At 49.0% G+C, this 25,447-nt stretch overlaps 1 protein-coding gene across 12 annotated transcripts in view; it reads right to left on the reverse strand.

Moving 5' to 3' along the window:
- Window positions 1-25,447, reverse strand: part of RBM33 (RNA binding motif protein 33) — a 138,160-nt gene that overhangs the window by 33,973 nt on the left and 78,740 nt on the right. For all 12 annotated transcript variants that reach the window (XM_058723675.1, XM_058723674.1, XM_058723681.1 and 9 more), the window contains 4 exons: window positions 7,956-8,088; window positions 7,286-7,629; window positions 5,858-6,160; window positions 3,322-3,606 (listed from right to left, as the gene is read on the reverse strand). In XM_058723675.1, coding sequence (XP_058579658.1) covers window positions 3,322-3,606; window positions 5,858-6,160; window positions 7,286-7,629; window positions 7,956-8,088 — 1,065 coding nt within the window. The remainder of the gene's footprint in view (window positions 1-3,321; window positions 3,607-5,857; window positions 6,161-7,285; window positions 7,630-7,955; window positions 8,089-25,447) is intronic.

Raw genomic sequence — 25,447 nt, forward strand, 5'->3', positions numbered from 1 at the left:
GAGAAAACACGCCCGGCTTACTGTGCAGAACCGGGGCGGGGGACCACGGAGGAGACGCACTTTCCAAATACGCCCAATTCAGGGCTTGCAAAAAGCCACTCAGAATCTGCTTACAGGCTTTAAGTAGAACTCTTTCCTCTGGGGAGGGGAAAAAAAATTACACAGCTAAAGCTAATTTGGAAAATCTTATCAGAATATTAAAAACGAAATAATGTAAATTTCCACTCATTTACAAGTTTGAAACCAATTAAACTATTCATTTAAGATATCAAAATATGTTTCGAATGGAAACGCCAACAGGAGGGAGACCGTGCTGTCACACAGGTTTTATCTGGCTCCTCTCTGACGAACCAACAAAAGGTGGGTATAAATGATCTGAAAGGGCCTGATTAGAACTATTGATTTTTCGTACAGAATTTTCAGCCTGATCTCAAACTCATTTGTCACAGAATAATTGGTTATAATGAACAGCACAAGTCAATCTCTCTGACCTTGAACTCATGCACTCTCCTCAGAATCAAAATGCTGCCAATTGCAGTATTGGAATATTAATGGTATATAAGGAAGGCCTTTAATATGCCAGCCCCAAACCATTCTGAAAGTCTATCAAAAGAAATCTTTGAAAAAGTTCAGTAACTTTCAGGCAGAGCATCCCATGAAGAAAGTTTATTAAAAGTTAAGCATTCGTTAAAAATTATAATTAAAAAAAATCATAGATATCCTCATCCAGAGATCTTCTACAAAAGAACATAATAGGATTTAATCTCTCTACACTTCAGCTACTAACAAATAAATCTTAAGAAATGGGAAAGAAGATCAAAAGGCAGCTGAAGACACCCAGAGCCGATGCACTTGACCTACAGGACAGAGTCAGGGCCTCATCAGGACTGGCCTGGCGTTTCAGAAGCAATTCCGACCAACTCGGTCATCTGATTTCAAAATCTAAGGTAGGTCTGAAATAGCAAACTGAAGGCAGACAAGAGCTACACAGGTAGGTGTCCAGAGCAAGGGAAAAGCAGAAGATCAGTAAGACGGGAACGGCTGCCCCAAAGGCACTGGGGCCGGGCACACAGGGAGCAGCAGACTGCTGGGGGAGAGCGGCAAGGCCACAGGGCCCACTGTTTCATCAACAGAGGAAAAATTAACACTAAGGTTTCCCCCAAACAAGCAAGGGTTAAATAAAGTATGTTCGAGTACACAAGTACGTAGGTAAAAACACTTGGAAGTGGATTTGCCCTTTATTCTATCATTAGCAATTGGATGAGAGTAGGAAAATAAACCACATTTACCTAAGATTTTCTAAAAAGGAAAACCATTTTACTCTTGGTCCCATTCTATGTGTACATAAAATTAAAAGCAAAAAAATAAGGACATTCGACACACACTATGGCTACTCGCAAGTTTCATTTCGCATTCATGGCACCTGCTGGATTCTACAGAAAGCTTCCACAGAAGACTGTATTTTTAGATCAACTACGGTGAAAAAGAACAGCAACGAGTGGCTAGCGACATGCCCAAAGCTCACTTTTCTCATTTTATTTAACCACTGTCACAGTGAAAATAATGTGACTTACGTGACTTCATTTTTTCTGAACTGAATCAGGTCACAACATGGCAGGCGCTAACTATACGACTAAAACCAGGATAAAGTTTTCAGCAAAATTCCTTTTTATAAACTACCCCTATCCGGTCAGTAAATCTACATAACATTTTCATACATCAATCTTAAAACCAAAAAAGTCAGACTTTCTCTAACATGGTCTTTGTAAACGTTAACTCAGAATTTCTACTTGAGGTTCACATTCCTCGTTTGGTAGCAATAATTTATTAGGAAAATCTGACCCCAGCCCCCAATTTCAACTGAAAGAGAACTGAACGTGGCTTATTCTTTCATGCCTCTATTGTTATCTACGGAAACTTTTTTTTTTATTCTGGAGAGAGAGAGAGAGAGAGAGAGAGCAGGGGAGGGACAAAAGAGGGGGGAGGGATGGGGAGGGGAGGGAGAAGAGGGGGAGAGAGAGAGAGAGAGAGACAGACAGACAATAGAATATCGCAAGCAGGCTCCGAGCCGTCAGCAGAGCCCACAAACCGTGAGATCATGATCTGAGCGGAAATCAAGGGTCAGACACTTAACTGCCTGAGCCACCCAGGTGCCAGTAATGAAACTCTTATCCTTTCATCATGTCATGTTAATAAGTGATACTAACTTACTACATGTCGTACATCGTTTTTAAAAATATTGGTGGACCTTCCACATGCTGACCTGACCTCTTCCCACCTGCCAGGCACAAACGCCTCGGCTAGCAACGGTGGGCCGTTTCACGGTGTGGTGCTGACCCGTGCGACAGCAGACTCCCAGCCGCTCGGTTAGAACCTCCATCTGACACCTCCCGCTCAACTTCTGCATCTGTATTTCTGGGGAGCAACCCGGAACTAAACCCCTACCACACAAACCCCTACCACACAAAGCATCGGGCAAGCAGATCCGTTTCTTTTACAGATCAATGGCCCCAGGGCTTTGTCCCAACCACAGATTTTACTAATAGTAAACAAGAGACAATTAAAAAGTTGATGACCAACACTGTACTAACACTGAGCCACTCCTAAACAAAAAGTAACCAAGTGACCAAAACAAGTCGAGGTACAAATAAGATCTTAGTTGGAAACCATGGAAAATACTGTCCTGCATTTATTATACGACTTATTCTATTTGATAATACACAGAATTCACAACAAAAGAAAGCTGCCCGCGAAATCTCGTTTCGAGGCCAAAGGTCAAAGTGGCCCCATCTCCCAGTAGCGGGGCAAAGAGAAACAGTCATAGAAACGTTAACAGTACATCTACATCCGAGATCGGCTAACGACAGCCCTCAAGCCAAATCCGGCCCGAACCTTGGTTCTGTCGGAAGTTTTACCGGCACACGGCCACGGCCACGCCTGCTGATGCGGAATGGTCTACGAGGCCTTCTGTGCTAAAACAGCAGAGGTGAGTAATTATGAAGACTGGCTGGGCCGTAACGCCTCAGGTATTTACGATCTCGGCCGTCTCCAGAAGTGATTTGCTCGCTCCCGTGAGGAGGGGACAGGCTCTGTGGCAACACGTGCAAATGCACAAAACACAAATGCAATCCGATACCGTAAACACGTGGAAATGACAGCATGTCCTCCGTGAAGGCTGCTGGGTTCAAAGAAGGAGCCAGATGAAAAACCGTGGCCAAATTTTACGAAAAACTCGCCGGATGAGAGTAAACTAAGAAGTACAAGTTTATTGTAAGACGTCCTGTTTGGGCCCAAATTATTTCTTAATAAACAAAGTCCTACCTCTGGTTCTGTTTTTGCTTCTTCTTTGGGTTGAACCACAGGGCTGAGCGGCTTGACCTTGGCTTCGGTCTTCCCCTGTGCGGCCCTGGACCCCGCCCCCGGCCTCGAGGGTGGCGACGTGCTGATGACAGGTTTCACTTGAGCCGAGGCCGTGGAGCAGCGACTGCTGCCCATATCCAAGACGTGCGACGGCGCTATCGGTAGCTCGCGCAGGTTACTGTTCCTGGGAGCGGTGGGCTGCATTTGCTGCATTGGCCGCTTGGTTACGTTCTGAGAAGTTGTGTTCTATCACAAGAAGAAAGAAGTCGAATTATAACTGGATACTTGGGAGAAAGATAAAAAGGCACATTAGTGGATGAAAACATGGTAAAAATCATTTTAATTAGTGAGCGAGTTCTCTTTGGGGTGGAGATAGCTTTCCCCGGTGAACACTCGCCTTCGTGCATCAGTGTTCCTGCGCTCTGGGGCAGCACACCATTATGCTGAGGATCAGGACGGTCAAGGCTATCATATTTGCCTACAGACAAGTTCCTCTTTAATGGAAATTACACCAGCTGGCTGTAGCGGTGCCTCAGTGTGGGGACTGACGCTTTTAGCAGAACTGATGGGGCCGACAAAGGATGACTGGCACCACTTTCACCGGGTCCCGGAATTTACGGCGGCACAAGAAAAAGAGCGAAGCGATAAGTCAGCATCCTAAGAAAAACTGCTCTCTGCGTGAGAAACGTGCTTGAAAGTTTTATCTGAGGGGAAAGTCTTAGTGATGCTCGTCCCTGGGATTCTTAACAGAGACACGACCCTGGGAGGAGCTTAGAGGTAGGAGCCGGCTGTAGGAGCACTGAGCTCCAAGAGCACGCAGGCCAATGTTTACGGGCACAAGGCTAGGGACACAGTCTGCCATTGTTCTAACACAATGAAGTCTAAATTACAATACATCTTTCCCAAACTCTTTCCTCTTTTCTTTTTTTTTTTTAAAGTTTATTTACTTCTCTATCTATCTATCTATCTATCAATGTGAGAGGGGGGTGGGAGGATGAGAGGAGAGAGGGGCAGAGAAAGGGAGAAAGAGAGAATCCTAAGCAGGCTCCAGGCTGTCACTACAGAGGCCCACATGAGACTCAAACCCATGAACCACAAGATCATGACCTGGGCCAAAATCAACAGCTGGATGCTCAACCAACTGGGCCACCAAGGTCCCCCTTCCTCATTTCTTGTATCGTTAGTCTCAACGTTACTCTAAGAAAGCAAGCAGATATGAGAAAAACTGAGATTAAAAGTAGCTAAGCGACACCCTGGAAGCTCAAGGTCAAAGGGAGAGTACTAAAAGGAAAGCCCAATTATCTGACCTTGGCCCACAATTCTAACCATTAGTCTCTTTATAGAGTTATTTAATGGAGGACAAGGCAATAGCAATGACTACTATCTTTTATTTTTTTATTTATTTATTTTTTCAATGTTTTTTATTTATTTTTGGGACAGAGAGACACAGAGCATGAACGGGGGAGGGGCAGAGAGAGAGGGAGACACAGAATTGGAAACAGGCTCCAGGCTCCGAGCTGTCAGCACAGAGCCCGACGCGGGGCTCGAACTCACAGACGCGAGATCGTGACCTGGCTGAAGTCGGCCGCTTAACCGACTGCGCCACCCAGGCGCCCCCTGTCTTTTATTTTTAAAGCAATGCACACTCCATAGCTCCCTTCGATAAGTGACAGGCCACACAGCACACCTGCTGAGGGCACCTGAGACTGTGTCCTCACAGATGCACTGATGACCTCCCGCAGTTAAATACAGGCTTCACGAGGATAGGAAACTTGTCTCTTGTCCACTGCTGCCTTCCCAGGAACTCAGATGGTGCCTAGCAAGAGGCTGTCCAGTCAACTCCACCTGAACCCATTTATTTATGCAGAATACAAGGACGCAGAGACGATACAGCCAACAACAAAAAAAGGCAGTGGTTAAGACAGAGTGGCCATCGCCCAAAAGTAGGGTTTCCTAACGTTATGTGTCCACTAACGGTATCCACCGCTGTAAGAGTATCTAGGGGCGCCTGGGTGGCTCAGTCGCTTAAGCAGCTGACTTCGGCTCAGGTCACGATCTCCCGGTTCGTGGGTTCGAACCCCACGTCCGGCTCTGTGCCAGCCGCTCGGAGCCTGGAGCCTGGAGCCTGCTTCCGATTCTGCGTCTCCCTCTCTCTCTGCCCCTCCCCTGCTCATGCTGTCTCTATCTCTCAAAAATAAATAAATGTAAAAAAAAATAAATAAATAAGAGGATCTAGATATACACACACAAGATGATGAAGTAAATAATGCTAATACGGTCTTCCCGGCACAAAAGGGACTTCATTAATTTCTGCAGTCAAGAAAATCAATTTCCTAAGCAGTCTTTTACACACACACTCCCTTCAGAGAAATGTACTACCCATGTTTCAGGAATTAAAGCGGAACTGGAAGACACGCGGCCTCCCCAGCTCTGACCCTTAAGTTCCGCGCCTTCAAAGGTGCGCCGGGAAGACAGCCGAAGGCAGCGGGCCACTTACATGCCTGAGCCCCTGGCGCTGGGGACACTGCATCCGAGCACCGCCTGGCTGCGGCTGGGCCGTCTGGATGTGAGGCCGGAACTGCGGCTGCGAGACGGGCATCAGCGGCGGCGGAGGGACGGACAGGTGGTGGTGGTGCTGGTGCGGCTGCGGCTGGTGCGGGGGCTGGTGTGGCGGCTGCGGGGGCGGCTGGTGCTGCGGGGGCGGCTGCAGCGGAGGCTGGTGCTGCGGCTGGAGCGGGGGCTGCGGCTGCGGCTGCGGCTGCGGCTGGTGCGGAGGGGGCAGCGGAGGGTGAAGGGGCCCCTTGGTGCCAAACAAAGACAGACAACAGTTATAAACGCACTTCCTAGGTACGCTGCAATTCGGCCGTTTCTTTAAACCCCCAACACCAGCAACTTGAAGGGCACTGAAATTTCATCTTAGATTGGCCGACAGAGGTCGTATCACCTAAAACACGGTAACAAGCCAAAAGCGATCTCTTACACCTTGTATTTGCGCTGAGTCCTTTTAACCTCCAAATTCCAGGGATCTAAGGAAACAAGTAAGGATGCTGCCGGCAGCACAGCTTCTAACACCCACGTCCTGGGACCGATAAAGATGCCCCAAAACGAACGACAGCCGGCAGCCGGAAGGTGTAATCCTGCAAGGCACTTTCAAACGCTGCAGAGAAAAGTGAGCCGGGAAGAGGCGCTCACACTACTGTGCCAACTGGAACAGCTGCAGCACAGGAGGAGGGCGCGCCCGCTGAGGGGACACGGGAGCCACGGGCGCCCCCCTGTGGGTGGTGACCTTTCCTAGAGGACGGGATTTCTTCATTTTTGGGGGAATAATTCTGTCTACTCAAAGAAGTCCCTTTTACTTCTACTCAAAGAAGAAACATTTTACCCCACGTTAACAATCTAAATAATAATCGTTTTCCTGTTTCCACTTTGGGTAGTCTGTGTGTTTCCAGACGGTTGAGCCAGGTGTACCATCGTGATGGGTCTTTACAGTAAACCTGAAGGACAGGCAGAAAGTAGGGGCCAGCAAGAGCTCCCGGAGCTCAAGGAGCCCATGAAGCGTGACCCACAGCAGAGGGCACTCAAATCTTTCAAATAACGGGCCACGGCGACACTCTCCTTCCCCTCGGCGCACAGAATCTTTCTGCTCCGCCACTGCAGGAACCTAAGTGGACAAAGAACCTTACTTCCGCTGGAAACCCCTTTAAGAATCCTGCGACAGGAGCAAAGAGCCTGCCCTAACTTTATCAGCAGTACGGCCTCTCGGAATGTTTTCATTTCCCCAAAGCTGACCATCGCTTTTTTGCATTTCTCCGGCCAAGGAGATAAACGATCCTGTCGAGAAAGCAGCGCCGTTTTGGACGAGGCCCTGGCTCTTTCCACGGGGTCCCCGCGCCCCAGGTCGCCGAGGCGCCCCTCCCCCGCATACCTGCAGGCTGGGCTGCGCGTGCGCGGGCAGGAAGGGCTGGCCCGGGCCGGGCAGGAAGGGCTGCCGCGGCGGGATGAAGGGCCGCGTGGCCGCCGAGCCGGGCTGGCTGAAGTGCAGGATCCCCAGCGGCCCCGGCGGCTGCAGCGCTGGCCTCACGGGCCTCTCCCTGGGGAACACGGGCTGCTGGCCCTGCTGGCTGAACGCTGGCCCGGGCTGGGTGAACGGCAGGGGGCTGGGGGCGGGCACGGGGTGCGCGCCGCTGAGGAGCGTGGGGGGCGGCGGCGGCGGCGGGGGGCTGCGCTGCTCCAGGAAGAGATGACTCGGGAACCTCGGTTCGCCTGAAACTGAAGCGCGCGCAGCGTCACCCTCTGCTCGCGGGGACCGGGCCCGCCGCGGGGCGACACGCCCGCGTGCCGCCGGACCGTGTGACGGCGAACAAAGGTCACACACGTGGGGGGCACGACCCCAGGGAGAGGGATTCCACGGGCCGCGCCCCAGCGCGACAGGAGGGCTCCGCCACTCCTCTTCGGGGGCCTCGCGAGGCCGGGGGGACGCGCCGGCCACCAGCCTCTCCCACCCGCCGACCCGCCGCTCCGGGCAGGGCGAAGCCCAAATGCGTCCGGGCTCCTCTCCGGCCGCAACTCCGCCCCGCCGCGCGGCCGCCCCTTACCTCCCAAGAAGAAAGGGTCCCGCTCCTGCGGCGGCGGCGGGGCTCTCCACTGGTCCTGCAGGGGAAGCCGCGGGGGCTGGCTGAAGGTGCTGGGGACCGGCCCGGGCGTGTGCTGCGGGAACTCCGGAGGGCCCTGAGGAACGACGGGACGGCGTGAGAGGACGGAAAAGAGGGGGCGCCGTCCCCCAGACGGGGGATCCTGCCCTACCCACGGGCCGACATCAACCGCGGCACCAAAACATCACTTCCCTGTTTTCAGAGCGCTCCGGCAGAACAAGAACATTATTTTTAAGCTTAGAGACACCCGTGCAATTACCGACCCTTCTTGCCCATTAATCCCAAAAGACCAAATGTCTACTTTCGGCGTCCCTGGCATTCATCTTCTCGATCGTGCTATAATTTGCTACCTCTTTAACACAACCACAAGCCATGCCTATGAAGCTGCTTTATTTCTAAAGAAGAAGAAGAAATTGAATGTGAACCATAATAAACATCAGCAACTTCTGGTGAAACAGGACGAGAAAGGTTTAGGAAACCATACTGCTCCACGAGCAATGTCACACAGTCAGACTGCACACTGGAGAAGACACTCTGGATGAATGAACTCCTCCAGGTTAACGTTTTTCAGTAAGTACGTCTCCCTAGAACTCTACATGGAAAAACTAAAAGTACTTCAATTTCCAGTTGGCCTTGTAAGTATTTGTAAAGAGTTTTAAGTTTATTTATCCACTTTTGAGGAAGGGGAGGGGCAGGGAGAGAGGGAGAATGCCAAGCAGGCTCCCTGCCGTCAGCACAGAGCCCGACATGAGATCATGACCTGAGCGGAAATCGAGAGTCAGACGCTTAACCAACTGAGCCACCCAGGAGCCCCCGGGGAGATTTTTAAAAGTACCACATTTGCACTTTTTTTGGTGAGGCATTTCAAGAAAGCCTCACAATTTTTCTTTCACTTCTCCAGAAAGAATTCATTAATTATACATACCATCAAAATAATTTTCATTTAAGAACATCTTGTTCTTTGAAACTCCACCAGTATTTCTCAACTTTTAAAAAAAGTCACACTCCTTCCTCCTAACCTTAAATGGCTAACTCCTTTTCCGTCATTTTATTACTAATACTCAGTTGCTCTAAATGTGCCATCACATTACTACACTGGAAATACTTTTGCAAACTGCAGTGCCCTTCCTTCTCCCTGTAACCATCTGTGCTACCCGTGACTCCGCGACAACAGCACACAGTGAGCAGAACGGCCTCCGTGAAGAGCTCCAGCTCCAGAAGAGCCCCTTGGGTGCAGATGCGGCCCCTCAGCAGGACTGTCACCACTGGGCCGCTTCTAAGGGAACCGGCCTGGAGAGCTTCGGGGTCCGAGCCAACTCTTGGAGACACCGGGTCCATCCACGTTCTGAGAATCACGCCACAGGTTTAGAGATCAAGTCACCAAACCCGGGCTGGCGCTAGGGCCACCCGCAGGGAGCCGGCGCGCCTGCCGCGTGCTGGGTGCGGGGCAGCAACGAGGCGGGCCGGGCAGAGGGAGACTTGGGGACGGCCTGGGGAAGTGCCGGGTAGCTGGATTCAGTGTCACTTCTCTTGTATCTCTGGCTGGTCCCGCAGCCCAGGGAGAGCCAGGTCAGGAGGCTGGAGAATGGAGTCAAAGCCCAGGGCCGGGTGTGAACCAAGGCTAAGGTCTCGTCTGCTGCCAACCACTGTGGGAGACACGTCGTGCTACTTACCCAGATGCTCAGCCCCTGCGTCTGTGAGCCGGCATTAAAGACAACCCCCCCAGTGACTACCAACTGCAGGGATTCACACGGACTTAAATAAGCCACCTTGGTAAAGCCAATGTGAGCCAGTCAAGCATCGATACTGTATGAACGTCTACTTCAGAGGAAGGACCAGTGGGCCCTGGGCCCTGAGCCCACCGGCCACCTTCATCCCCTGTGGCTTCCATACTGCACACCGGGCTCTGCAGAGCCCCTGACCACTGGAGCTCACGAAAGCACAGCACGGTGGGAGCGTGCATCCCATTTCACAGCCCAGGCGACGGAAACTCGGGACACCGTGGTGCCCATGGTGACACCGTTCTGCTGTATTTTTTTTAATCAGAGATTTCAGTACTCAAGAAAAACAAGTTAAAAACTCCCACAGGATTCATTTTATTCATAACACAATGAAAATGAAGTAGAGGAAGTTTCAAGCCACGACACAAATCTTATCAAAATGACTAGAGCTGGGGATTTTAAAGACCGTATTTTCCCTGGACTTAGATATGGAAATGACAGCCTACGACCAACTCAGATTTCTGAGTTCTGGAAACCATCACATTATACACAAACTTCCATGTCTCGTATTTCATCCATCTCTATGGAAAACGCTCACTCTATGCTTCTGTCTCGGCCAAAGTGCAAAATCTCTACGGAAAGGCTTCTCCTGAAAGCTACCCTCGGTGTAGAAACTTGGTTCTCTCCTGCCCTACTTCACTCTCTCGCCAGCTGCCGGTCCCGTGCACGGCCCGTGGAGGGACCCCTGCCCCCCGGGCTCCACAGACCACTGAGTATTGCTAGATGAGAGCTGGGATCGCCGAATGTGCGGATTTAACTGTGACTGGCCCATCAGTGTCCCTCAGCAGTTTCTCTCCTGCTCCTGCTCTGCGGCTCCCACTGCCCAGGGGCCTCCGCCAGCTTTGTCTCCCCTCCCTCCACCCTCACATCCCCGTTCTCCGTACCTCCCATCAGTTAAGGTGTCTCCTACCCTGAGCGCACACGGACTCCCAATCCGTGCCCCCTGCCATGCTCCTTGCGGTCCTTTGTGTCCGAGCCGCTTCCGTTCCCCTTCACCTACACCGAATATTCCAGTAGGAATGACGTGCTTGCTGCTAATTTTCGCTGTAACACGACATTTGTCACATTTTTCATTTAGAAAAGAGGAACAGGGGTCCTGGGTGGCTCAGTTGTTAAGCGTCCAACTTTGGCTCAAGTCACGATCTCACAGCTCATGAGTTCGAGCCCCGCGTCGGGCTCTGTGCCGGCAGCTCAGAGCCTGGAGCCTGCCTCGGATCCTGTGTCTCCCTCTCTCTCTGCTCATGCTCTGTCTCTGTCTCTCAAAGGTGAATAAACGTTTAAAAAACAATTTAAATAGAAGGAAGGAAACAATGAAGATTAGATCAGAAATAAATGAAATAGAAACTAAAAAAAAAAAAAAAAAATAGAAGAGATCAATGAAATCAGGAGCTGGTTCTTTGAAAAAAACCAACAACATTAATAAACCTTTAGCCAGACTCATAAGGAAAAAGAAAAAAAGGCAGAAGGGACTCAAACAAAATCAGAAATAAAAGAGGAATAGGGTGCCTAGGTGCCTCAGTCAGTTAAGTGTCCGACTTCGGCTCAGGTCATGATCTCACAGCTTGTGAGATCCAGCCCCACGTGGGGCTCTGTGCGGACAGCTCAGAGCCTGGAGCCTGCTTCGGATCCTCTGTCTCCCTCCCTCTCCGCCCCTCCCCTGCTCATACACATTCTCTCTCTCTCTCTCTCTCTCTCTCTCTCTCTCTCAAATAAATAAACATTAACAAAATTTAAAAAAAAAAAAAAAAAAAAAAAAGGAAGAGCGTGCTAAATTATAACCAAGGTCGTAAGTATTACACCACTGATCGTTGACAGGCTTTCATCCTGAATTAAGGTCAGCAAACATCTGGGCCCCTAACTCACTGGCTGTGTCAGTCACTCCTAGGTTAACAAGCTGACCAAAAAAGCACAGACACAGGGAGACAGTGTCAGAAAGGACAGAAATACAGCGTACTTTCTGAGAAAGGGAGTCCTCTGGGGCTCCTTCCCCTTAGCCCTGAGTCCTGTGCTGAGTTCACAGCTGGAAAGCAGCAGCACTCACTGTGAGAACTTTCTCTGAACTCAGAACTGTGTCACCAGTCCCAGCACGGGTAAAGCCAAGTCTCAGCTGGCCAGTGTTCAGAACCTCTCCCAGAGAGCACTGCCCCTGCTACATCAGGCAAGCCCACTGCCACCCCATCCCAGCGAGTGACCGCAGGACCCGGTCCCCCAGCGTCTACTTCTGCGTCATCCAGTCCTCGAAGGCCGAACGCGGCCCAGATACAGGAGGAAGCCTCGGGGGACTGCTTCTGAAGCTGGCGTCCCTCACCCGGCTGCGTGGAGACCAGCGGCCACTTCTCCTCGCCTTCCATCCTGATTTTACTGACAACCAGGAGAAGAGGAGAGAGGTTCCTGACTTTTCCGCCCACAAACGCGGCTGTCTTCGTTACTTCGTTTGCGAAGCCCTGATACTTACTGCCACTTTTCTCACTGGGCTCACATCATGCCAGGCTTACTGACAGCTGGAAAGCACTCAGTTTCTTCGGAAACCAGTCACGAGCAATAAATTCCATGACTGTGTCTTACTGCCCCATGGCTGTCCCCCGCTGCTGCAGCGGCTCCCAGCAGTGCCGCGCGTGTGGCAGCCCAACGAGGCTCTGCACAGCCTCTCCTCCTTCCGTTAGAGAGTTCATTTCAAGTCCTCCAGAGGACAGCTTTTCTCATTACAGATAAGGCAAAACGTAACTGGGAAAGCAGACTGGGGAACCCCCCGTTACGAGCGGAAGCTCTGCTAACCCGCGATTTTGACTTTGCCACGAGTTGAGATGGGGAAAAGTATTCTCAACTCCCTTCGTCCATTTGTAAAAGGAAAGTGACTGAATCGCGAGAATGAACTCAAAGAGAAACTGATGTGCTTAGTTTTCAATAAAAATTTCAAGCTGCCTGAGAACTAGGTACGTTCCTGGGAGATTATTTTAAATATTCATGTTCTAAAGACACTTGTGGTATTAAACTGAAAATACAGCGGAATCCTAAGTCTTGCCCCTTTGGAATCTTAATATCGTGACGTTCCTCTCTTCCCAGACAGTTTCTTCCACCAATTAGCCACGTGCTTGCAGCGTAACCGCCGACAGACACGGGCGCTCAAATGTTGGCGATATCAAACGAGGCCCCCCAGATTCTTTCTTCGTCAGTCGTACTGAGCCAGAACTTTAGTCCACCTTCCAGCTGGTCCTCTCTCGGAAAGGCGCTAATAGAGGCCGGCCGGGTGGAGGGCAGTGCTGGCAGGTCGGGCTCCGGCCCTCCCACCACCTAGCAAGCCTCTCAGGGCTCCTCCGTCTTCTCACCTGCAGAAGGCAGGGATACCGACGGTGCCCGTTTCTCATGGGAGAAGATGAAAGAACGTGTTCGAAGTCCTTACGACAGTACCCAGCAAATAACAAAAGTTCACAGTGCTTGCCACTGTTGTCACTTTTACATGACATTTTTGTAGACAGCACTCCACTCTGTAAACATAACACAGAGCTGCTGACAAGTGACAGGGCTCCTTATATCCTGCAAGACAGAGCAGCACAGGCCCCCTTCCTGCACTCTCACCCCGGAGTCACGGCGGAAGCCTTCACAGATGAGGCGTCACCACATCCTGGCCACTCCACCTCCGGCCGCAAACCTGCTCCCCTCCTCCCTGCTTCAGCCGGCGGGCCCGTGAGGGGCGAGACCACGGTCCGTCATATTCACATATGTGTTTTCACACTCGGCACAGAGCCTGGGACAGAGACGCTGACGGGTATTTAACAAATGAATCGACTGCCTATTCCAACCAGCAAGGGAATCCAGCCCCACGTGCTAATCTAAAACGCTACAGCGGGCTGGGCCGCCTAAGTGGCTCAGTGGGTTGAGCGTCCGACTCTGGATTTCAGCTCAGGTCATGATCTCACGGTTATGGGATCAAGCCTAGCATCGGGCTCCGTGCTGATGGTGTGGAGCCTGCTTGGGCCTCTCTCTCTGGAGATAAACATTTAAAAACAAATGAAATAGGGGCGCCTGAGTGGCTCAGTCGGTCGAGCATCCAACTTTGGCGCAGGTCATGATCCTGCGGTCCGTGGGTTCGTGCCCCCTGCGTCGGGCTCTGTGCTGACAGCTCGGAGCCTGGAGCCTGGAGCCTGCTTCAGATTCTGTGTCTCCCTCCCTCTCCTCTCTGCCCCTCCCCTGCTCACGCTCTGTCTCTCTCAAAAATAAACATTAAAAAACAACTTAAGAACAAACTAAAATACCAGGGGGGTTAAGCCCTGACTGCCCACGAAGCCCACAGACAGTGGATGGCCAAGCGCTAGGAAGGGCGTGATGGAGGTTGGAATAGACCAAGCTGGACCCTGGGCAGTGAGCCGAGGCTCTGGGCTGAGCAGACTGAGAACAGAGACAGCACACCAGGACCAAAGAGAAGCCAACATCAACAGAACCCGGTCCTCTGACTTAAGCGTAGGACAAAAATCATCTCAACTTGCATTGCCGAGGTGTGGACCAGACAGGGAGTGTGGGATGAGCACGGACTGTTCTCCGACCTGCAACCGCCCCCCAGTGTTTAGAGAGTACACTTGTTCTCTGAAGGATGGACACGCGATGGGCAGCTTGTGGGATGCACTTCCAACACTGCTGCTAAGGAGCACAGCCCAGGCCTGTTTTCTTCTTGGCTCTGGACCCAACTGAGGAGTCACACACCTGTAAGATGCAGGACACATCTATAAACCACATGGGCACAGGATGACCGGAGTAAGATGGGGGGGGGGGGGGGGGGAGGACCCGCTTCGCTTCTGCTCGTTTTTGCGTTTCATTATTGCAAAGTAGCACTGAGCAACGATCGCACACCACACACACGACAACAAGGCATTTTTCCAGGGTCCATCCTAAAGTAAACAGATCAACAAGTCGGAACTGTACGTAAGCAGGAAATGCTCACGGACCAGCGAGACACGGTAGAGGCGAGTGTAGAAGGAAAAAACCCAAAGTCATTGGTAAAACATAAGCAATGTAAACCAAAGAATATATGCTATAAAAATAAATGACGTTGTCCAGAACTTGAGGTGTGGCTAGATCCATATCCCAAATCTGCCTAAGCTCTGAAGAGGACGACAGAAATCGGTAAGAAAAAGGGAGTGTAATTATCTTATTATCTTGGTAATGTTGCAGGACCACGGATGCTAGTGAAACATGAAACCTAACCCCGTATTTATGATGCTGTTTGGCTTTATATAAACACGAGCCACCTCCCGCCCCCATGAGGACAGACCGCTGATGCCCACCGTCCGTGCCCACATGTTCCCGAGCACCAGTCAGACTACATTTCACGGTCGGTCCTGCAAGGCAGTGAGGCTGGCGGTGTGACCAAGGTTCAGCAAACGGCACGTGACCGGAAGTGAAGCAGGCCGGTCCCAGACCCGGCCAGTTACACGGGAGTAACTCCCGGTTCGCCCTCTGCCCACCTGACGAGGGGGTCTTGCGGGGCCCAGAGGAGGCAGCCCCGGGGGCAAGGGGAGTGAGAAGTGAACTCTGCAGTGCCGAGCCACCGAGGGCTCGGGACCGCTCAGTCCATCACCCCACCCCAGCCGGTCCTCCTGTGCCGGATGCTCTGGGGCCGCCACCAGGACCTTTCACGTGCGGGTGCCACGGGCCCCGGCCGATGCCGTCCTGGCCGATGGGCGCTCTCCCTCCAGGCCTGCCCGTGCAGCCCACGGCCCTCTGCCCCAGGGCAGACGACTCGGAGGTAGGGCTTCTGCTCCAGAGCCCTCCCCCTCAGGGTCAGGCCAGGGCAAGAGCCTTTCCCTGAAAGCACACCGCAGCCCAGTCCCGCCCCCTTCCTACCTGGCGTCCCCGGCACCCTCGCCTAAGCCCGTGCGCCCAAGTCCCCATCCTGGGCTCTGCTCCCGCTGGCCCAAGGCTCCAGCCCACACTACTGCCGCCAGCTGACTCACAGAGCTCCTCTAGCTTCTCATTCGCTCCCTGTAACGCCCAACGAGGCACGGGGTCTGCTGACAGAAATCCCGAGCATTTAAGTATCTCGCGCACAGTCCAAGGTTAGAAAGTGGCAGAGCCCGGACTGACTCCCGGGTCACCGGCCCCCCCACAGCACATCCACTCACCCACTGTGCTCATGGTGAACAGGAAACGGCGGGGAGTAACTCCACTTCCCTTGGTCTGTCTCGGTGTTTTATTACCACGTATGTACATGTCATTGTGTGAGAGAGTGTGTGAGTGCTTTGGAAGTCAAGAAAACCAATAAATGCTAAATCAAGTCTGAAGTCAGACAGCCAAGGAAATTCCATGGCTGCCTGAACAGGTAAAAGAAATCAGCAGTTCTTATCTGACCGGCCTATGGGAAACTGGTGAAGGCAGCAGGACCAGAGATGCTACCTACAGTGCAGAAGGAAGAGCTGACTCAAGATGAGCAAGCAAGGGAAATTTCCGGCTTTGGCAGTTGGTCCGAAAGAGTAAGAATGGAAACAGAGGGTTTTTGCGGGTGTGACCTTGAAACCGTCGGTGACACCAGCAAGGTGTGATAAGCTAGGGCAGCCAGGTGGAGGGCAGCGAGTGCCAGGGATGACCGACGACGGCAGGCCACGTGCGGGGCCGAAAGACACCAGGAGCACACGCTGAGCGGTGCGGCTGAAGGAGGCCGGCACGGGGAAGAGAGCGCTTCACTGGTGCCTGCATCAGACCCTACCAGAAAGCAGCCCACCTCCGGGATGCCAAAGCCTGCGTGAGGGCCAGATGGCAGGAAGATTAGGGAAAAGGAGCAGACACTGCAAGACAGATTATTCAAAAAGAAAGTCCACGGCTGGTCCATGAAATAAACCAGAGTGACAACGGTTACTTCTCTGGAGAGACCAGATCCTGGTGGACACAAGGGCGAAACCGTCTGGGGAAGACACGTGGGCCCCTCCTCCCCTCCACTTGCCTCAACGGGTAACAGAACCTGAGGGTCTGAATGCTTACGTGAAGTTTAAAACTTTAACGCTTTAAGATCGTAAAATCTTCTGACTGTTACCAGCACTGGCTTTCCGGAACAGAGATTTAACAACCAGCAGGCATCTTCAAGCTCACAGTGCCATTTTCCTCACTGGTTTCGATTCCATTTTGAACGTGGATGGATGGCACTTCCTTCACTTCCTTTCCCTACACTGACACAACTTAAATTCTGGCCATAAGTTTGAGCCACGTGGAAAAGATTGCTAACTGCCTACCTACTTTAAATTCTCACTTCTTCCTGAGTGATACAGGGGCAACGCTGCCCACCCAGAACCCTGAACTTGTCACAGTGGGCCGGGGGCTCTCGGGAGGCTCACTGGGGGCTGCCTCAGCTGGCACGCACCTTTTGTCCCTCCCTCCTCCTCTTTTGGCCTGCGATTTGAGTAGGAAAAATACAGGTCCCTGGTAACACCACAGAACTGCTATCCCAACCCAGAACTTGTTCATTTTTATGCAAGAACACGCCACTTGGTTTAAGTCATTGTTCAAAGAATTTTGTTATGTGCAGCCTCACTCGCATCCTGACTCACCAAGTCAACGTCGTATCTTCTGCAAACACGGTGCCAGGAAACGGGCAGAACAAGTAACTTTTCCTTTAAGGGGTGAGGACACTCAGGTTTACGGAGCTAGAAGCGGACTGGCCCAAGTTACACTGCCCCCACACAGCTCAGGACGAAAATGCACATTTTCAGATTCTTGCTTTTATTATAAAGTGCTCTTTCTGCTGTCACACACTGCCGCTGGGACCAGCGTGTCTTCAGCAAGCCACGGCTCCAGTGTGGCATCCACCTCAGAGGCTCTCCTGATGCGAGCATTCATTGAGGAACTTGTAGCGTTTCACGGGTATAAAGGATAATAAATTACCAATTCCCTCCACCAAATGCACAATTATTTTAAGACTGTTAGTGAGCTGCGAACACCTCACTTAACAGAGCTTTCAGCACTAATTCTCCCGCCTTTTGAAAGAAAAGGCTACCCTAATCCCTCGGCTAATTGCTCCATTTTGCTTTTCTTTCTATCCCTTTAAGAGTCTCAGGTAAAACATTATCATTCTTTCTCATAGAATTCTTACACAAACTGCACTCTGGCGTGTTCCGCATCTCTTGTTAATTACATGATGTTATCTGTGTTAATCCTACTCAAGAAGGACTGACAACTTCAACCACAAAAAAAAAAAAAAAAGAGCACTCTGCATAAATTGCTTAGCCCAAAGTTAATCGTATAATGCGGAAAAGAAAGAGGTTCTAACAGCTATTGTAGGACTTATCAGCTTCCCTAACAGGGTCAGTCAGTATATTTTAATAAGACTAATTAAATACCTTAACAATGTCATTGAAACTTCATGAATCTTTCAATGAATTGCAACCTTCCTTTGCAGCATGTTTTCATTTATCAAGCTCACTTAAAATGCAAAGAACCATGTAAGAAACCAACAGACGCTTAAGAACGACTCTCAGCTAATTCTCATTCAATGTGGGTCAAACGCAGAGAATACAGACCACTAGTGACCCCTCGCATAATTAAAATTATACCCTCTATCACAATATTAATCCTCTTACCTCAGTGCTTTCCACAGATCTTGTTTCTTTCAGGTTGTGCCTCGTCTAATACCTACATTCATTTTCTTAAAAGGCGTTTTTGTGTTTAGAGGTGCTTTCTAAACATTTGAAGAAGCGTGTGCCCAGGGTCAGCACTACTCCCCACGCGGACTTGAACACATGAGGACAACGTGCTGGCTCCAGCAGAGAAACTAGGGCATGTACGACAAAGCAGGACACCTTTAACTTGGAACAAAGTACTGCTTTTGATGAACATACTCGAGACTGTGTACCTACCTTCGTTACACGCTGAAAAGCCACAATGTTATTATCCCTGTCCCTTGCCCCTCCCGTTCTTCCCAAACACCCCACGTAAGCACAGTGCCTGCTCTCCCACAGCACTGTGTCGTGATACTCGCATCTTAAATACAGCTAGGGTCCACTTTAGCAGATCCAGTCATTTTCATCCAGTTTACTGACATGCGTTTTAATATTTCGCGAGAAAGGGAGAGGCACACCACGACTGAGACTCCGGCTGCCTTGGTTGCAACCCTACTTCTTGTGCCCCAAAAGACTCAGTTTCCCCATCTGTAAAGCAGAGAAAAGGATACCTTCCTATGGTTGTTGAACACAAGCTCTGAGCAAAAGCTGGAACACAGTAATCACTCAGTAATTTTTTTTTTTATTTCCCAATGAACTTCAACAGCACGTGCTCCAGGGAGCTGTGTTTCCTCACTCAAAAAAAAAAAGCTGGGGCGCCTGGGTGGCTCTGTTGACTGAGTATCTGACTTCAGCTCAGGTCATGATCTCACGGTTCGTGAGTTCGAGCCCCGCGTCGGGCTCTGTGCTGTTAGTTCGGAGCCTGGAGCCTGCTTCAGATTCTGTGTCTCCCTCTCTCTCTGCCCCTCTCCTGCTTGTGCTCTGTCTCTGTCTCTGTCTCTCAAAACTGAATAAATGTAAAAAAAAAAAAAAAAAAAAAAAAGGAAAAAAAAAAGAGTGAGTTAAAAAGCAGAAGAGCAGCATCAGCTCTGCCAACTGCAAATGCGGTCTGTGCGCCAAGTCCTCCTCCGCGAGGGCACCTCCCACGCGGGCCATCACTCCCATCTCCCACCAGGGAATGACAACCGTGTTCACACAAAACACTAGATGCAAACGTTTATACCAACTCTCTTCGTAAGAGCCAGAGACTAGCAATAATCCAAATGTCGAAGGGATAAACGGACTGCGGTACGTCCATTCAGTGGAATAATACCTACCAATAAAAAAAGACAAATCCCTTACAGGTGCAATCTCAAGAGCACTGTGGCGAGGGAAAGCAGCCAGACTCAAAGCAAACATCCCACAGGAGTCCACTCACAGGACATGATTTCAATGAAAGAGAACATGGCAGTTGCCGGGGGGCTCGGCGGGGAAAGGCATGACCACAGAAGGGGCAGCGCAAGGAAGCCCTCTGAGCAGCAGGACTGCGCTCTCTCTCTCTCTCTCTCAACTGTGGTGAGCACACAACTGAATGCACTTAGAAAAACTCACCAGCTTGCACATCAAAAGGAAAAGGACTAAACTGTAAAAATTTTTTAAAACTCTAACTTTTGGGAAGAAATGCTTTCAGGTCCTTTATAATAAAATAGGGCCTCTTTCAAAGTGTATCTTAAAAATGCATTTCAACAACTGGAGCACCTGGGTGGCTCAGTCAGTTAAGCATCTGACTCGATCTCAGCTCGGGTCACGATCTCACGGTTGCGAGTTCAAGCCCCGCATCAGGCTCTGCGCTGACAGTACGGGGCCTGCTTGGGACACTCTATCCCTCTCTCTCTGCCCCTCCCCCACTTATGTATGCATAAGCTCTCGCTCTCAAAATAAATAAGCATTTAAACAAATGCATTTCAACAGAACCATAGGTCTTCAAAGACTCGGGGGAAAATAAATATTTAAAATAAAAACCGGTGTGCTTTGTAGGACACGTCGATAAAAACAGGCCATAAAGAGTTTCTTGGCACACGTAGGAGGTTCTAAGACTGAAAATTTGTGTTCTTGTCAACAACACATTGACCACATTACCACTTTACAGACTGGCAAACCGCACTCCATTTAAGTCTACTATTTATGAAAGGGTGTGGGAACGGTTTTCATTTCAACGTGGACGGTTTTAACGTGGCCGAAAACTCAACAAAACCGTGTAGCAAACACTTTCACAATGTGGCTTACTGGCTCACTTAACTGTACGAGAAACCCACTTCCTATGACTTGAGCAAGTGCTCCCAGGTCTCTGAGGTCTCTCTGCGCGGACCCCCACCCACCCCCTCTCTGCCTGGCACACAGCGTATGCCGGCAGGACAGCGAGTCGACGGGGTGCAGGATCTCATCGCCGCCATACTTACTGGCTGTTACCGTGGTGTTTAGCTGTTCCTCCTACTGCTGCAGATGGGAATTCATTGATATGATTAAATTTGATGGTATGATAATGTATGGTAATCACGATTAATCAGAAACCCACCAGCAAACGGGGGATGTTGGGTATTATGTCACCTGCATTTTAAACTGCATTCTCTCCTTGCGAGCCTGACGACATTTGACAGCTGGAAGGCTCTCATCCCACACTCGCCTGCTACTACTCATAGATCTGATAAGAGAAAATGCCCATCATTCCTTCCCGATCTTAAGTGCTAATAATTACACGGCATTGCAGGCAAGTTGTAAAAACAGTTAGGGGTTCAAAAGAAAGACTGGAATAAAGTCTAGATTCACATCTGCAAGGGCTCTAATCAGAGAGAAATGGAATTGGAGGCAGCAGTCTCATCAAACATGATTTGCATGAAATGCCACATAAAACACATCCAGGACATTGTCAATCAGCAGCACCTGATACCACACGCGTGCTCCACGGGCACAGGGCTCCCTGGGACCTACCTGCACGGCACTGTCACTGCACAGTAAGCACAGATGGAAATCGAAACCTAAAAACGAACGTGATTGCTCAGAAGACTACTTGAAACTTATCAGCAGTCTTTTTTTTAAACATAATATTTAGTTTTAATTCAAACCAGAGTCCCTGAGAAATTATTCAGCAGCCAAAGCACTTGGTATTGAAGTGGCTACCCTGAAATACCAGCATTCACCCAGTACATCGATTCAGAATCAATGACTGAATAGGTGTTTAAAACCCCCTCGGTCAAGAATCTTTACAACGTGCGTCACTCGGGGTTTAGCCATACGCTTAAAAACAGCAATTGCACGACACCTAAAACAAATTAGGTCAGCAAAATCTCAAAGCGACACCTTAAAATATTATCAACCGACATTCTAGTGTTACTTCTCTAAGTGGGCAAACATTAAAAACAATAAACATCACTTCGAGGATAAATACGTAACTGGACAATATACTTATGGGCCAAGAAAAGACTCCAAACTTTCCATCGGTGACAAAAACGTCAGCCTTCGTGGAAAGGGACACCAATCAGACTAACGAGTAAAACAAAGAGCCTTTGAAAACGAGCACAGAATTCACAGACACAAAGACAGGCACTCACCCGCAGGGCGGTGCACCAGCGTCCCGACCCCACCGCCCACCAACACCACGAAAGGAAACCACGACCGTCTGTGGGGCAACACTCGAGCCTTCACACGAGCGAAAATGCTTCACGAGACGAGACGGACGGTAGGCGGCTGGGCGGCAAGACCGGACGGAGCACGAGAGCCGGGGCAGAGGGAGGGACGGCCAGCGGCGGCTCCTGTGCCCATCAGCTCCTGTGAGTGGCCACTGCTCCGACGGCTGAGACGCATTTTACACGTGGCAGAGTCACATCGCGGGACAAAAATGAGGACAGGACGAAGAGGATTCGTTCTCTGATGACGCTACCAACCGAGTTATGTTTACATTTCAAACAAAGGTTCAGAAGGCCGACTGGAAAAAAGAAAACAGTCTGGGAATTAAAGTTTGGGACAAGAAATGTTCTAGAGCACAGCACTAACAGCTGTGTCCGTGGCTAAAATTAAATACGCGGATCTGATTCTTAGGTGGAAACCTAAATTACAAAGCACATCACCGAATTCCATAAACGAGGGAACCGGGGGTGGGGGTTGGGACGGGGGGCAGCCCATCGAGACACCAAGACGGACACGACCACAGAAAGGCACCTCGATGTCAAGAGCTAAAACGGTATTTTCCAAAAAGATCAAACATAGGGAAGCTTTTCTTACGATATTTGTTACTTTGACATTCAAATCTTTGCTTTAAAAACTGTTTAAATTCCCTGAATAAAATTCATCAACAGGACATAAAGATATTAGTTTTGCTACTACATCAAGCATAGCTAAGAATACCATATTCTGGCCCAAGATTTTAGTTTTTAAAAATAATTTTAACGAATCCTATGAAAAATAGGTTTAATATTAGGCTGTCTAGAGTTCTGATTTTTTTAATTAAGAATTCAAGGTATTATCACTTAATACAATTTGTAGGCATACTACTAAATTAAGAGTTTCTCAAGGTTTCATAAAATTGTCAAACAAAATGGACTTCTAAGAAAGTAAAGCTTGCCACTGTTGGGGAAGAGAAGGAATACCTCAGCATTAATACTAACTGGACACTAACTCCTTTAAAACTTGGAAATCTAGGGGTGCCTGGGTGGCTCAGTCGGTTAACTGTCCACCCGACTTCGGCTCAGGTCATGATCTCAGGGTTCATGGGTTCGTTGAAGCCCTGCGTCAAGCTCAGAGCTGTCACCTGGAGCCTCCTTCGGATTCTGCGTCTCCCTCTCTCTCTCTGCCCCTCCTCCTCTGCTGGCGCTCTGCCCCACCCCCTCACAAATAAAATAAAACATTAAAAAAAATTAAAACTTGGAAATCTAGTGTTACTTCTACTGACTGCCTTTTTTACTCTTTAGTCCGTCAGGTAGAGCTTAATTCCTATATACTTACATACGTAAATGAGCATGATATAATGCACATTATGTATCAATGAAAACAAGTAAAAAATTAAATGACACAACGCCTCTCTACACAACTCATTTTATGTAGGGTTCATCATTACCTGAATCAGTAGACTTCCTCAGCACACAAAGAGATGTGAATCACAGAAATGTACTGAGCAAAGGGAAGTTCACTGTAATCTCGTCTCTCCCCAGCCTAAGCTCCTCTAATGAACCCCCACTGTCCCCAGGACAGGGGGCGCTCCTACTGACAGCTTCATATGGCTCGCTCGTGTTTCAGGACAACCCGACCCGTGTCTGCAGATCAACTTCTGCACGGAGTCCTACTCCTCCTGGGCCCAGGAGAGCTGGCCGAGCCCTGGGCCTTGTTCACGGAAAGTGTGGATGCAGAGTGACCGAACGAGTGACACAGCAATCCTATACTGAGTTACAAGACTACAGGGAACTTCACTTAGCTCAGATTTCTGTGATTCAGATCTTTTTTGTGTGCCAAGGAAGTCTACGATTCAAAGAGGCTCCATGAGGATTCTGAAGTCAGGTTTCCTAATGCGAATGTTGTATCAACGGGGAGGGGTTCTGATTTTTTTTTTTTTAATTTTTAAGTAATTTCTACACCCAACATGGGGTTCAAACTCACAACACTGAAATCAAGTCACACGCTCCAACGACTGGGCAAATCAGGCGCCCCACCTCAAGTGTATTTTTTAAAAACAGATTCCACATCTGATTACTTTCCCTAAGGAAGATTGATTACAGAAATAAGAGCAGGGCATTTTCAAGACCATAAGTTCACCGTAAATTCAGCTTAAGATCTAGCATTTGGGGCTTAAAGAAAGACACAATACACACTAAATAACGATAAATAACTGAGCTAAAGAAAAATCTCTCCTCTCATATCACACACATGACTAATCTGTACCCAACTATTTCCTATAGCCCATACATACTTTCCATCTCAAAAACAGTAACAAAACAAAATTGACATGTTGCAGAAACTCTTCCAAAAGCAATTCAACAGTACTCACTACCCTCAGCGCCCTGTAACAGTACTCACGACCTTCAGAGTACTATATATAACTTAAATATACATTCAGTTTCAGGGTGCCCAACCGGCTCAGTCAGTGGAGCTTGTGACTCTTGATCTGGTGTTTGTAGGTCCAAGCCCCATGTTGTGTTTAGAGATTACTTAAGAAATAAAATCTTTAAAAAATAAATTAATAAGTTCAATTTACACAGAAACGGTCTCCTATTATCCGCTTATAATATCCCCCAGTATTATGCACTTTGCTTCTTCTAGGAGAGGATACAATCACATTTGCACAATTGAAAAATACAATGAGTGCCTGGGTGGCTCAGTCAGTTAAGCGTCCGACTTCGGCTCAGGTCATGATCTCACGGTTTGTGGGTTCGAGGCCCGCATCGGGCTCTGTGCTGACAGCTCAGAGCCTGGAGCCCGCTTCGGATTCTGTGTCTCCCCCTCTCTCTGCCCCACCCCTGCTCATGCTCTGTCTCTCTCTGTCTCAAAAACAAATAGAAACATTAAACAAAAAAAATGTTTTTTTTAAAGAAAAATACAAGTAGATGAAAACTGCAATTACTCTAATTTTATATTAGTAAACATTTTTATAAAAATATCAATTACATACAATATTGCTGTTTTTAACTAGGTTTTACAACATTATGGGTCACTTAAAGGAAAAATTAGTTAATATAAGGGAATAAAACCGGTAAGAATCCGTTATAGAAACCATGCCATAATTCATAAAAAACTACAAATCAAAGAGGTTTCTAAAAAATACTCTGAATCTTAACTACTGATTGTATTTTTGAATAATCATCTGCCTATACACCTAGAACCTTCATTAAAACCTTTCTGTTAAGTGCCTTCTATAAACATGCTATCTACTTAAGTATCAAAGGTGGAGTCAAATACATCTTTTAGATATTTCCTGAAAATCAGATTTAGTCTCAACAAAACTACATCTGTTTTACACACAAACAATATTAAAATTTTATGGTCCAGTCCATTTTTCTTCAACATTGGTTTTACAAAGAACATTATCTTCCTTGATTTAATGAAACCAAGTACTAATGACAACTCTAACCCAAAACTCAGATAGAACAATTTACTTAAACAGATACATTATTTAGTGGACGTTATTCTTCTGGTTAGGATAAGCAAGGAA

The sequence above is a fragment of the Neofelis nebulosa genome, chromosome 4, assembly GCF_028018385.1.
Source record: "Neofelis nebulosa isolate mNeoNeb1 chromosome 4, mNeoNeb1.pri, whole genome shotgun sequence".
Lineage (NCBI taxonomy): Eukaryota > Metazoa > Chordata > Mammalia > Carnivora > Felidae > Neofelis > Neofelis nebulosa.